Source organism: Megascapheus bottae, chromosome 10 (genome assembly GCF_031878675.1).
Source record: "Megascapheus bottae isolate mThoBot1 chromosome 10, mThoBot2.hap1, whole genome shotgun sequence".
Taxonomy (NCBI): domain Eukaryota; kingdom Metazoa; phylum Chordata; class Mammalia; order Rodentia; family Geomyidae; genus Megascapheus; species Megascapheus bottae.
In genome coordinates, this window is record NC_143518.1 from 34,608,209 (window position 1) to 34,621,279 (window position 13,071).

At 48.3% G+C, this 13,071-nt stretch overlaps 2 protein-coding genes across 3 annotated transcripts; one reads left to right on the forward strand and one right to left on the reverse strand.

Moving 5' to 3' along the window:
* Positions 1–3,147: 3,147 nt before the first annotated feature.
* Positions 3,148–8,657, forward strand: B4galt3 (beta-1,4-galactosyltransferase 3). 2 transcript variants are annotated; one of them, XM_090340626.1, is made up of 7 exons: positions 3,148–3,236; positions 3,785–4,082; positions 4,600–4,835; positions 5,989–6,179; positions 6,295–6,417; positions 7,622–7,726; positions 7,864–8,657. In XM_090340626.1, exons 2-7 carry the CDS (start codon positions 3,821–3,823, stop codon positions 8,135–8,137), a joined length of 1,191 nt encoding a protein of 396 aa, XP_090196752.1. In that variant the 5' UTR covers positions 3,148–3,236; positions 3,785–3,820; the 3' UTR covers positions 8,138–8,657. The 2 variants fall into 2 exon arrangements, with proteins under 2 accessions (XP_090196752.1, XP_090196751.1); XM_090340625.1 differs by having other exon boundaries at positions 3,150–3,236; positions 3,808–4,082.
* A 99-nt stretch (positions 8,658–8,756) lies between these two features.
* Positions 8,757–12,903, reverse strand: Ppox (protoporphyrinogen oxidase). The gene is made up of 13 exons (XM_090340644.1): positions 12,620–12,903; positions 12,430–12,524; positions 12,174–12,308; positions 11,921–12,036; positions 11,612–11,744; positions 10,644–10,788; positions 10,328–10,518; positions 9,906–9,966; positions 9,630–9,748; positions 9,441–9,551; positions 9,192–9,341; positions 9,025–9,067; positions 8,757–8,941 (listed from the first exon to the last, which is right to left on the reverse strand). The coding sequence occupies exons 2-13, from the start codon at positions 12,514–12,516 to the stop codon at positions 8,799–8,801; spliced, it is 1,434 nt and encodes a 477-aa protein (XP_090196770.1). The 5' UTR covers positions 12,517–12,524; positions 12,620–12,903; the 3' UTR covers positions 8,757–8,798.
* Between the last annotated feature and the right edge of the window lie 168 nt (positions 12,904–13,071).

The window sequence follows — 13,071 nt, forward strand, 5'->3', positions numbered from 1 at the left end:
GCTAACCTTTAGCGCAAAAGGCTCAGAGACAGCACCTAGGCCCCATGGTCAAGCCCGCACAAACACATTCAAAAAAAGGTTAGAGAGAGAGAGGGGCTATTGTGGAGGAGAAGAGAAGAGAGAGAGCAGGAAACCTATCAAATTGAAATTCTGACAGGAAAGGAGAGTGGGGGTTAGATAACAGAGTCTAAGTATGAAAGAAAAATTACACCTAGGGTAGCAGGAGTCTTGATAAACAGACTTAACAGGATTCTTGCTGAAGGCTGGAAAAGAGTGACCAGATGTCAAGGGGTGGGGTGGGGAAGGGAAGAGGGGTTCCTGCTTATCTGGCCTGGCAGGATTCTTGCTAAAAGTATGCAAGCAGGTCAAAGGTAGGACTCAAGGATAAGACCCAGTTAAAACGAGGGCTAAGAGGAGCCTGTCTAAAGTTTGGTTAGGATGAAAACTGAACATGTTTTTATTTTACTTAACTCATGAAGGAACTGTCAAATATTACTGACATAAAACAAAATAGAAAACACACATTTTTACAGATTAGGATATAAAAATTAATAAGAATACAGTTATTTTTCTCCCCCAAATTGGGAAGTAGGAGGTGACTGAATCCATGCTAGACAGGAAATAATTTGTATGCAGATTACTTATCTATAAGAATTATAAAATAACTCTCATTTAAAACAGAATTGTATAAAACACAACTTATTATAGACAACTCCTTCAGGTTTCCCATTAGCTCATCGCTATTTCTAGAAAGCCTTCCCAGAATCTCCACGTATGAATGAGGTGTCATTTCTGGGTTATCATATTTATCACACTACACCATTTATATCCCTTCCTTCCCTCATACACGCACAAGAAATTGAACTTTCTGAGGTAGACACTGAGTAATTCGTCAAGTATCTTGTTTCCTTGGCATGAATAATTACTTTCTTTTTTAATTAAAAAAAAATTGAGTGCCATTGCTGAGGCTTCAGTTCAGGACCCCAGCACTGTAACTTAGTTATTTTGCTCAAGGCTGGCACTCTACCATTTGAGCCACAGCTCTTCCTCTGGCTTTTTGGTGACTGACTGGAGCTTAATCATGGATTTTCCTACCCTACTGGCTTTGAACCTTGATCTATCTCAGGTTCCTGAGTAGCTAAGATTACATACAGGAGCCTCCCACACTTGGCTTCAAACACACATTTATTTATTTACTTACTTTTTTTTTTTGCCAGTGCTGGGGCTTGAACTCAGGGCCTAGGCACTGTCCTTGGACACTTTTTGCTTAAAGCTAGCACTCTGCCTCTTGAGCCACAGAGCCACTTCCAGCTTTTTCTGTGTATGTGGTTCTGGGCAATCTAAGACAGGGTTTGGTGAATGCTAGACAAGCACGCTACCACTGGGTCATGCTCCCGGCCCCAACATTTATTTATTCTATTTAAATTATTTTTTTTTTTGTTGTTTATTAGCCAGTCTTGGGGCTTGAACTCAGGGTCTAGGCACTGTCCCTGGGCCGCTTTGCTGAAGGTTAGCACTCTACCATTTGAGCCACAGTGCCACTTCTGGCTTTTTTCTGTTTATATGGTACTGAGGAATGGAACCCAGGGCTTTATGCATGCTAGGCAAGCACTCTACCTCTAAACCGCATTCCCAGCCCGGCCCCAAAGAAACATTCTTACATTAAAGCAGAGACTGTCTTTCCCTCCACACTCACCATTTCTTAGTTTTATTAACTGTCTCCATTTTAAGCACGGGGATACAAAATTGTGCTTCAGTGGTCAGCAACCCTGTAGCCTGAACGAGAAATAATCTTGGTTTAAAATGGTACTAGGTTGCAGAGGGCCCTAATGACACTCAGGGAGAAGGATTGAGCCTACCCCTGGGTGAGTGAGATCGTCGGAAGCAGCAGAAACGCCACCGGCTACCTGGTGGTCCGTTTCAGTCCTAGTGCAAAAAGAAGGGCGTGAACTACTGTCTTTACCAAGCTGAGAGGAGAGATCATGGACCCCACTGCACTCAGGCAGGGACCCGCAAGCCAAGTCCGGCTGAGACCCAGTGCTTCCCCGCCCTGGCCCCGCCCCCAAAGCCCCGCCCCCTGACGCAAAGGCCACGCCCCGCGGCGCCCGCTTCCAAGATGGCTGCTGCGGTCCTTTCCCAGCAGTTGGGGTGGCGGTGACGACTGGAAGCCCATCAGGTATGTACACGGCGGACCGTGAGGAGAGAAGCCTCGGAGGATGGTTCGGGTGGTCAGGAGGGTGAGAAGTCTGGGGTAAAAGCTAGAGAAGAGCTTGTGTGGGGACGGGGGTCCCGCGTAGAAGTGTGGACGGGGGCCGGGTGGGCTCATGTTGCACGGCCCCGCAGAAGAGGGGAGCTTGATGAAATGGGCGTGCTCCGAAAGAACGCCGTGTTCGTCCTCCCGCACATCTCAGGCCACGCCCCTCCAGGTGAGCCTGCCAGGTGCCCCTGCCCGTCTGTGCCTCGGCCCACTCCCTCTGGCAGTCGCCCTCCTCCCCACCCGCCTCAGAACCTGGAAAGGTAGACAGGTGAAGGACGCCACCCCCACCCTGCTCGGCGCAGCGCCGCGCTCCGCTCGCGTGGGGGCTCTTGGCTGGCAGCTCCCAGGTGGTCACGCTCCCTGCACCTGCCCAGCAAGCGCCCTGGCTCGTGAAGAACGGAAAGAGCCTGTTTTCTACTTCGCCCTGGTTTTTCCTGAAGCCACTCCAAGGTCCTGTCATGACTGGCTTGCCTCAGAGGGTGTGCAGGGTGTGTGTGTGGGGGAACAACACCCCCATTCCCAAACTAATCTATTCTGTTGGGATTAGGGGTTACCTACCGACCTGATGCTGTCGCTCATTGCAGATTAAGTAGCCAGGGAGAAAGGCCAGTAACCTAGTGTCTTTTGCACACCTCTTCTTTCCAAACACTTTCCCTGATGGAAAACTAGTTTTGTCTTGATTATTTCTTCTTCTTCTTCCTCCTCCTCCTCTTCTTTTTCTTCTTTTGAGCTGGGGTTTGAACACAGGTACTATACCACTTGAGCCATACCTCCACCCATACAAACCTTGATTTCTGCATGCGGTGTCTGATTATCATTGACCACTTCTGTTCCAGCTGGTACCAGATTTGCTGTGAGGAGCTGGATGGAGCATTCCTCTCCTTTGTGACATTACCAATTCTAGATAATGCCTCACATCCGTGTACCCCCAGAACCCCCTGGAGCCACCACTGTCCGGAAGAAGACAGCTTGAACCTAGGTGAGTCTGTCTTCTTCCCCTCTTTAAGATTGGGGGGATATCAAAAACTTGTGAAATGGACTTGGAACATTCTAGGTATTTCCTTTCCTTGTGTAACTGACTATACACCTGTGTGTGTCTGTCTGTCTGTCTGTCTTTCTTTCTTTCTTTCTTTCTTTCTTTCTTTCTTTCTTTCTTTCTTTCTTTCTTTCTTTCTTTCTTTCTTTCGTCTTTTGTGGTTCATGGGGCTTGAACTCTACCCTGGGGCTGTCCCTGATCTCTTCAGCTCAAGGCTACTGCCCTACCCTTGAGCCAAGCACCACTTCCCATTTTCTAGAGGTTGATTGGAGATAAGAGTCTCAGGTCCTTTTGTGCCCGGCTGGCTTTGAACCTTGATCCTCAGATCTCAGCTTCCTGAGTAGCTAGGATTACAGGTTTAAGCCACCGCCAGCCTGTGTGTTTATTTCTATGACTTTGTTCTCTGCTTGTTTTTCCTTTGTGATGGCACCCTCTTCATTTCTGACCTGCTAATCTCCCTGCTGGCTTGCTCTCTTCTTGCCTCCTGCCAGAACTCTCCTCTCTCCCTCCTCAGACCTCAAGTCAAGATGTTGCGGAGACTCCTGGAGAGGCCCTGTACCCTGGCCCTACTTGTGGGCTCCCAGCTGGCTGTCATGATGTACCTGTCACTAGGGGGCTTCCGAAGCCTTAGTGCCCTATTTGGCAGAGATCAGGGGCCAACATTTGATTATTCTCACCCCCGGGATGTCTACAGTAACCTCAGTCACCTGGCTGGGGCCCCTGTAGCCCCTGGGGGTCCTCTAGTTCCTCAAGCTCTGCCCTACTGCCCTGAACGGTCTCCTCTTTTAGGTGAGTACAAAAGGAAACTGAAAAAAATGACAAGGTATAGTGGGCAATCAGAGTGGGATGTCAATTGACGTATGCTGAAGTTGGACTGAGATAGAGAAAGAGTGAACTCTGAATTAGACTTTAGGCTCTTTTGATTGAGTCACAGCCTTCCATTGCCTGCTCTTTTAATGGGCTCTTCCTGCCTCAAGCTAGGAATTATTCCCTTTGTAGATGTGCCCTGGCTCAATTAGCTAGTTGGAAGTCCTATTCTCTCCCTCTCCCAACTTTAGCTTCAAACCTTGTGGAATGGGAGAAAGTTATAGAACCCTAAATTAAGATGGTAGGTCATGTGAGTAGTCTGCCCCTTCCAGCTGTCTCAATAAAGAGAAACCTAAGGTTTGTGAAGTTTCTGAATGAGCCCTGGAGGAAATTGAGCTCAGGGCCGAGTGTCACTCAGATGTGCTCCCAGGCCCTACTGCTTATTCTTTTCTCTTTTCCCCTCCAATCTGCCTGAACTTAACATTCCTTTTCCCAACAGTGGGCCCTGTGTCGGTGTCCTTTAGCCCAGTGCCATCACTAGCAGAGATTGTAGAGCGGAATCCCCGGGTGGAACCTGGGGGCCGGTACCGCCCTGCAGGGTGTGAACCCCGCTCCAGAACAGCCATTATTGTGCCCCATCGTGCCCGGGAACACCATCTGCGTTTGCTGCTCTACCATTTACACCCGTTCCTGCAGCGCCAGCAGCTTGCTTATGGCATCTATGTCATCCACCAGGTACTTTCCATTGCACCTTACTCTTTCTTATTAGGAAACTGCAAATAAATGCCACTTCACTCATACCAATTGGACATCAGGATCATCGTAAGAGGGCACAGTGGGAAGTGAAGCACCTGGCCTTGTTCTCCCACATTTGTTATTCCCATACATACATTCATCTCCCTATTCTGTTTAGGATATTTTCCTCTCAGATTTTCCTTGATTTTTCTTTTGTCTAGTGGCTTCTGCAAATTCAGAACTGGGTAGAGGACTAAAATTCTAGCCCTATTTGTGTCATGTGTGACCTTGAACAAGTATTTTTAAATATAATTTCATTGTTACTAAGGTGCTGTACAGAGGGGTAAGCAAGCTATTTAACCCTCTAAGCTAGGTTTTGGTGGCTCATGCCTATAATCCCATCTGCTAGGAGGCAGAGATTAGGAGGATCAAGGTTTAAGGCCAGCATTGCAGAAAGTTAATCAAAACCCTCATTATATCAGCTGGGGATAGTAGTATAGGTTTGTAATCCCAGCTCTGTTGGAGTTATAAGACTGTGGTCTAGGGTGGCCTGTGCAAATAATATGAGACTCTTAAAAAATAACTAAAGCAAAAAAGGGTAGAGGCATTGTTCAAGTGGTAGAACACTTGCCTAGCATGAAGGCTGAGTTCAAATCCCAGTATTACCAAAAAAGGGAAAGGGCCTCTAAAATAAAAGCAAGGGGCTGGAAGCGTGGCCTAATGGTAGTGTATTCTCCTAGCATGCAAGAAGCCCTGGGTTTGATTCCCTAGTACCACATACACAGAAAAAGCCAGAAGTGGCTCAGTGGCTCAAGTGGCAGAGCGCTAGCCTTGAGCAAAAAGTGTCCAAGGACAGTGCCCAGGCCCTGAGTTCAAGCCCTAGGCCTGGCAAAAAAAAAATTAATAAAATATAAAATAAAGGCAAAAAGCAACAGATAATACACCCCTTATTCTAATGGTTGTTACGATGAAATGCTAGAACAGCAGTGCCTTAATGTCAAGCATATGCTGACAAGAAATACAAAAATTATCTACTGGCTGAATGAACAAAATAGCTTGTCTCTCTTGGTTTCACATAGATTCTCCCTTTCATATTTATACTTCAGCTCCTACTTATCCATGCTGTCTATACTCTTTGTCCATTATCTTCTAGGCTGGAAATGGAACATTTAACAGGGCAAAGCTACTGAATGTTGGGGTGCGGGAGGCCCTTCGTGATGAAGAGTGGGACTGTCTATTCTTGCATGATGTAGATCTCCTGCCAGAAAATGACCATAATCTGTATGTGTGTGACCCCCGGGGACCCCGCCATGTAGCTGTTGCCATGAACAAGTTTGGATACAGGTAGAGGGCATGGAAGGGTGTTGGGGAGTGTGGAGATGATGGAAGGAGAGCCCAGGGATTATGGGCAGGGATTGTGTCTAAGATTTGTACAATGCGAGGATCTTTCTCTTCCTAGCCTTCCATACCCTCAGTACTTTGGAGGGGTCTCAGCGCTCACTCCTGATCAGTACCTGAAGATGAATGGCTTCCCCAATGAATACTGGGGCTGGGGTGGTGAGGATGACGACATTGCTACCAGGTCAGATTTCTAGCTACCACTTTTCTCCCTAGCCCTGGCTACAGCCTTCCAACACTTAAGTTTTAGCTTGCTTGTCCTGTACTGAGCTTAATCCGTTCCTTTAGTCTTTTTTAATCTACCGAGGTAAGGCTTTGCATGCTGTTGTTGATTCTGTCATTGGTTATTTATCTAGACCTAGTTAGTTATAGGAAAATATTGTCATAGGATCCCAGGGCTGGAGGGGATCCTAGAGACTATATAATCCTGCCTTCTGGTAGGCTTTGCATCCTGGCACTCCTGTGGGGATAGAGGGTCTGCTCCATGTAGCTAGAATCATTTAAAAAAAAAAAAAAAAGGAAAAAAAAAAAACTGGCTTGTGCCACTGGCATAATGCCAACTTGTTTTTTAGCCTGTGAAATGTTCTGACCTTCAGCCTCAGCTGACCCAGTTTTATATGTGGTATGGATACTTGGGTCTTTGTATGGCGTACATATTGTCTCCCTTTCTTGTGTCCATTGTGGATTCTCATCATTGTGGGGGAGGGGGTGTGGAGGGGGATGAAATACTCAGCAAATTCCAATTGCACATATTCTTTCTGTTCCTTCCTAGGCTATCTTTACTCCTTGCTTTTGTCTTCCAGTAGTATGATTTAAGGTCCTGATTACTTGTGTCCATTAAAAATAAGACAAAATATGTGCTAGCAGGGAGAGAGACATTGGGTATCTCAGCCATTAATTCTAAGTAAGAATTACTGGTCTTCTCAGCCTAGTGGTAGAGTATGTACTTAGCATATATGAAATCCTAGGCTTGGTCCTCAGCACCAAAAATGGGCAAAAAAATGTGTTGAGGTTGGAACTGCAACTTCCAATCATGTCCTGTCCTTTGGCAAAATGGCCTCTTTCCCTGTCCTTCTAGACACAAGGGCAAATCCTGAGAGAGGCAAACATAGGAAGTACAAACCGACCTCTCTGCCAGTTGTTTAAAGCCCCCAGGGTGCCTGGCTCTGGGCCCTTCCAATTTGAATATATGGAGCTTTTACATTCTCTTCATCTAGTTCCTTCTGTTTGATTTTCTCCTGCCTTCTCTATGTGTACTTAACCAATAGTAATTGTTCACTGTATACAGAAACAGGCTACCCCTCTTTCCTAGCTTTGCTTTTTTTATATACCTGTCAGAATCTTTACTCCATGCTGGATCCTCCAAGAGCTCTTCACTTTTCCTGTAGGGTGCGTCTGGCTGGGATGAAGATCTCTCGGCCCCCCACCTCTGTGGGACACTATAAGATGGTGAAGCACCGAGGAGATAAGGGCAATGAGGAAAATCCCCACAGGTAGGGAGAACTGCCTGGGAATTGTTACTGGATTCTCATGTTTCTGCATCCTTAGCCAGGAAACCCCTTACCTGTAAATGTCTCTAGATTCCCGTCTATTCCTTTCTGTGTCTTAGTTTCCAACTTTTAACCCTCAGATTTGACCTCCTGGTCCGTACCCAGAATTCCTGGACACAAGATGGAATGAACTCACTGACATACAGATTGTTGGCTCGAGAGCTGGGTCCTCTGTATACAAATGTCACAGCAGACATTGGGACTGATCCTCGGGGTCCTCGGGCCCCCTCAGGTCCCCGTTACCCACCTGGTTCCTCCCAAGCCTTCCGTCAAGAGATGCTGCAGCGCCGGCCCCCAGCTAGGCCTGGCCCACTGCCAACTGCCAACTACACAGTCCCACGTGGTTCACACTGACTTTTCCTTGCCCACCTTAATCATGGGTCTGAATCAAAGGGGTTATATTCTCCCCACCTACAGCTCCTCACTCCTCTCAAAGAAGTGTGAAGGAACTGAACTCTAGTGCTATGCTAGGGGCCAGAGGCCTCGCCTCACTGCTGGACTGGAGCTGGGCTCCTTTAGACTTGGCAGTCCCTCTTTCTAGGGTTACCTGCCAGAGCTTATATGACTGTGAATTCTTGATGTCATGATTTTATGTGATGACTCCTGGGAGTCCCTTGCCCCTGGGGTAGGAGCAGGGCTGGGCCCCATGCCCCTTCCTCTTCCATAGAGATCACTCTCTCCCAAGAAGAGTGATCTGGCTTCCCCTGGGACCTCTGTGAATATTTATTCTATTTATGGTTCCATGGAAGCTGTCTGGTAAAGGAAGCCCTTCTCTGGGTACTTTCTGCTAAGTGCTGGAGTAGCTCCCTCTTCTGGTCCTGGCTCAGGGGGCCAGGATTTTGATATATTTTCTAATAAAGGACTTTGTCTCGCTTCTGCTTTTGCTTTCTGCATCACAGGCACATTTTACTTTCCTTGTTCCCATCCCATCTCTACCCTCATGCCTATTGGTGAAAGAATGGTGAAAGCAAGCTAAGCTCCAGCCACTTTTATTTTCAGGAGTGGAAGTTGGTGATCAGCTGTTGGGCTCTGTGCCCAGGACAGTGACTGCTGCCTGGCGCCCACTCTCTATACAGTCATTGACAGCAACTCCCTCATAGGAGGCTCCAGCCAGAGTTAGGGGCCACTTCTGAGCAGTCAGGAATTGCATGGCTGACTCTGGAAGGAAAGGACCAAAGGAGTGTTACAGTCAGGGTCCGATTTACTTAGCCTTCCTCTGCCCAAATGAATTCCCTACTTACCCAGTTTTTGCCAGTGGCCTAATGTGTACTGGGGGATGCAGTGCTGAGGAGAGAAAAGATGCAGAGAAAATTACTGATTTCTTGGGCCTTAGTTGACATAATAAGTATTGCAAGTCCTTCCTTTTAAATTTTCCAATGGGGATTGATGGAAATTCATCTTAACTCACTTTGTGTAGATGGACCAAACAGTGACTTGGGGGATCCTTCAGTCCTAATTGTGTAGCAGCTGCTTTCTGTGCCTGCTGTTGGAACAGCTCCTGAGATAAGACACAGCCACTAGCCTCCAGTTTCTGTAACCAGGAACCTCCCAACATGACCTAGGATGGGAACATAGCACTGACCAGTCTGGTCTTATCTACACTGGGGCACAGAGGAGCCCTTTGGGAATCCCGCTAAGCAAAGTATCCTCTTCTCACGGTCACTCTGAGGCCAGAGGGTTTTCCATCTTGCTCTGGGAATGCAACTGAGTCATATACAATTCCCAGGACACTTGAGTCTTCTGAGGATGGCACCAAATGTCCAAACCCCTGGAAAGAGAAATCTGCATGTTAGAAGGGAAGGGTTCCAGTTTGAACCTCTGTCTCCCATTCCCCTCAATGTCATACCTGGACAGGTAGATGTGCTCCTTGGTATTGCAGATTCACTACGGCTACCGATACAGCAGTGATGGTACTCAGGACATGAGCTAGTGGTGCAGCCTCAGCAGGAAGCAGCTTGCTGAGCACTGGAAATCAGACAGGATTCATTCAAGACACATTCCTATAGTTTTGTCGGCTTGGGTATTATACAGGGATGACTACTTCAGGGGCAGATGTGGTCCTGTTGGCCACAAGAAGCTACTGCTTCTTAGTGACTGAGGAGGTGATGGGATAACCCATTACCTGAAGCTGGAATGGCGCTAATAATGTGGTCAGCCTCCAGACTGCTGTTCCCTAGATACACCTGAGAGAATGGGGATATTTGAGAAAAGCAGTAATAATGAGAACTTTATGAATAAAGTGAGACTTGCTTCCTCTCAGTTTCCTAGATACCTAAGTGATAGGAAAAGCAGAATGTTGATAAGGTTGAAGAGAATGACTGTCATCTACACAAAAACCATTCCTCTAGTGAGTAGTTTGGAATGTTCAGTCAGGTTGGTTCTTTCCCTGTTTTTGAGCCACACAAGTACTACTACTGTCTTCAGGTTCATACCCCTTAATAACTTCGAAAACAAATGAGGAACGAGTGCTATCAGCCCTGGCCTGAGTAAGCCATTTAGATGGGAAAAGTGAAAGGTTCATTACCCTCCAGAGTGTTCTCCTACCTTCCAGCGCCCTTCTGCCTGGAGGCTGAGCCCACTGACTGGCTGGCCTTTGAGAACACGGACCCCTTTACCAGTCAGATGGGTGTCAAGAGCTTGAGGTAACATCTCCATCCCTCCGCGGAGTGACCACTGACTCCAGCGTTCAGCCCGGGCCTGCCGAACAAGTGCTGAATCTGGCTGTGGGGTCTGACCTGCAGAGGAAGAAACAAAGTTAATAACATCAAGCAAGATAATGCCACTCCTCCTACTTCAGCTCCACCAGCCCAGCACCTTAATCTAGCAGACCTTAATATCTTTAAAAAAATACTCTCCTTACCTGCCCCTAGCAGCAGCCCCAGTATTATGGAACGATGGGTTTGCTCAGCTTGGAAAAGACTAGGAAAGCAGGACCTGATGCTGAGCTCACGGCTGTTGCCTGCAAACACTCCGCGGCATAGACTGTCCATGGCTAGAGATGCCACCTTAAGGGTGAGATTGGGACTGAGAGAGGTCAAGGAATAAACTATACCAATTACCATTGCCCCCTAGTTGGTAGGGAATGGTAGGGAGGGCTTAAGTTGGGGGGAGGGTCTTACTACACTTTTTTTTTTTTGTCCAGTCCTGGCTGGGGCTTGAACTCAGGACCTAGGCACTGTCCCTTAGCTTCTTTTGCTCAGAGCTAGCACTCTATTCCTTGAGCTACAAGCACCACTTCTGGCTTTTTCTGTTTATGTGGTACTGAGGAATCGAATCTAGGACTTCATGCATACTAGGAAAGCACACTACCACTAAGCCACATTTCCCAGACCCAAGTCTTACTATTTTTTTTTTTGGTGGGTCATGGGGCTTGAACTCAGCCTGGGCACTGTCCTTGAGCTCTTCAGCTCAAAGCTACCACCCTACCCCTGGGCCTGGGTATGTCCCAGAGCTCTTCAGCTCAAGGCTACCACCCTACCCTTGAGCCAAGCCCCACTTCCTGTTTTCTATAGGTTAATTGGAGATAAGAGTCTCAGGTCCTTTTGTGCTCGGGCTAGCTTTGAACCTTGATTCTCAGATCTCAGCCTCTTGAGTAGCTAGGATTGAGCCACCGACGCCTGGCTGGTCTTCCTACTCTTAATAGAAGAGTAAGAAAGAAGTGAAATTATTTGCTTGTAACTCTCAACACTAATTTCTGGAGATTCTTGTGATATGAATAGTTGAAGAGGGCTCCTGGAATACTACAAAAGAACCCGTGGGGTTAAGTTTGAGGAAGGGGATCTGCAGCTGATTTAAGGAGAGAGGTTTTTGGCCTCTTAGTAGTGTCACCTCAGGTCCAAGGCGGCGCTGGGCAAAATTGTGCACAGTCTCATCAGGTTCTTTGCTCCTGGGCTTCATCAAATCCCTCAGCCCAGCCCAAAACAGAGGTTTGGAGAAGGGGGGTGAAGGGCGGAGTAGCCCCCTGCATGGAGGAAGGCATAATGAAGAGAAAATTACCTTCCCAACTCTCCAGTGGGTCATCTTCACTCACTTGGCCCCCTTTTGCTGGGAAGGCTGACTGACACAAGAGATAAAGAAATAGAAAGGATTTAGCAATGGGGGTAATGTAAATGCATTGCAATGGGAAGGTCCTGTTACCTGAGACCAGTGGGTAGAGGGTGTAGGGCGCCATCAACATACAGGAACCTGTTCTGGGCCGCTGGATGGTCTCCCCGGACAGGCAGCACTTCCGAGTCTAAGCCAAGCTCAGAAACCTGCTCTCCACACATCCTCGGGAAGAGGAGAAACTAAGGAAAGATCTGAACCACATATTTCCTTCCCTCGAATATATACCCCATTTCGTGGAAGTCCTTTCTGCAAACCTTCCCTACCAACTCCACAAGTCACTCACCAGGAGCAGGGTCCGGGCGCCCAGGACTCCTGCAGGCCTAATTCCCCGAGGCCCAAGTTCAAAGATTGCACCATCAGGCCCTCGGATTGAGCGGATCCAGCCTCCTAAACGCTTGCTGCCCTCCACCAGAATTACCTGGTGACAAAGGGGAGATACTGCACGGTCAAGTTCCTCGGACTAGAATCCACCGAGCTTTTGCTGGAAATGGAAGAGTACTAAAGGATGCTACTACCTTTGGTACGGGTAGGGTACTCACCTTAGGGGGGCAGGGGACTTGACTCAGGTGATAACTGGCAGCCAGGCCAGTGATGCCTCCACCAAGCACCACCACCGTCCGGACCATTGGGAAGCCTGGAGAAAGAGCAGGATAGGAACCAACAGATCACACAGTATCCTGAGCTTCGGAAGTTCTGCGTTCCATCTGCCCTCCACCCTCCGCTACTCACTTAATTAGGGGAAACTAAGGCAGAGCGAGTGAAGTGCTGGTGGATTCCTGTGTTCTTCACCCAGGGGCCAGCACCCACCACGAGCTGTGGCAAAGAGAAAATGAGAGAAAAGTAGAGACCTGGTTCCAAAGTTTGCAGATAAGGGCCCCGCCCACGCTATCTGCCTTGGCCAGGATCTGGAGGCAGCAGGCGAGCTAGAAAGCTAGAATTCGGAGGAGCTGGGTTTCCCCGGCCGCGGAGCACCTCGGGAGGGAGGGTAAGGAGCACGTCTGGCCCGCCACCCCCACCCCGCCCCCAGCCCTTTGGGTCTCTCCGACTCGCCGTCCACCACCCGATTCCGGTGGCACGTGCTGGAGCCGGGCCTTCCTGCTTCTGGATTGGCGGGTCCTGGAAGGTCCCGGATCACATTCACCAATGAAAACGCTGCACGGGCCGTGACCCTGCGGGGCGGA

Bases quoted from the DNA above. Each gene is read 5' to 3' on its own strand.
- B4galt3 (XM_090340626.1), top strand. From the start codon at position 3,821: ATGTTGCGGAGACTCCTGGAGAGGCCCTGTACCCTGGCCCTACTTGTG. The intron at 4,836-5,988 runs GTACTTTCCATT...ATTATCTTCTAG, and splicing joins GCATCTATGTCATCCACCAG to GCTGGAAATGGAACATTTAA. The intron at 6,418-7,621 runs GTCAGATTTCTA...CTTTTCCTGTAG, and splicing joins GATGACGACATTGCTACCAG to GGTGCGTCTGGCTGGGATGA.
- Ppox (XM_090340644.1), bottom strand. From the start codon at position 12,516: ATGGTCCGGACGGTGGTGGTGCTTGGTGGAGGCATCACTGGCCTGGCT. The intron at 11,745-11,920 runs GTAACAGGACCT...TCCTCCATGCAG, and splicing joins CCTCTACCCACTGGTCTCAG to GGGGCTACTCCGCCCTTCAC. The intron at 9,068-9,191 runs GTGAGTTAAGAT...TTCTCTCCTCAG, and splicing joins GTTTGGTCCATCTACACAAA to CACTGCATCCCCCAGTACAC.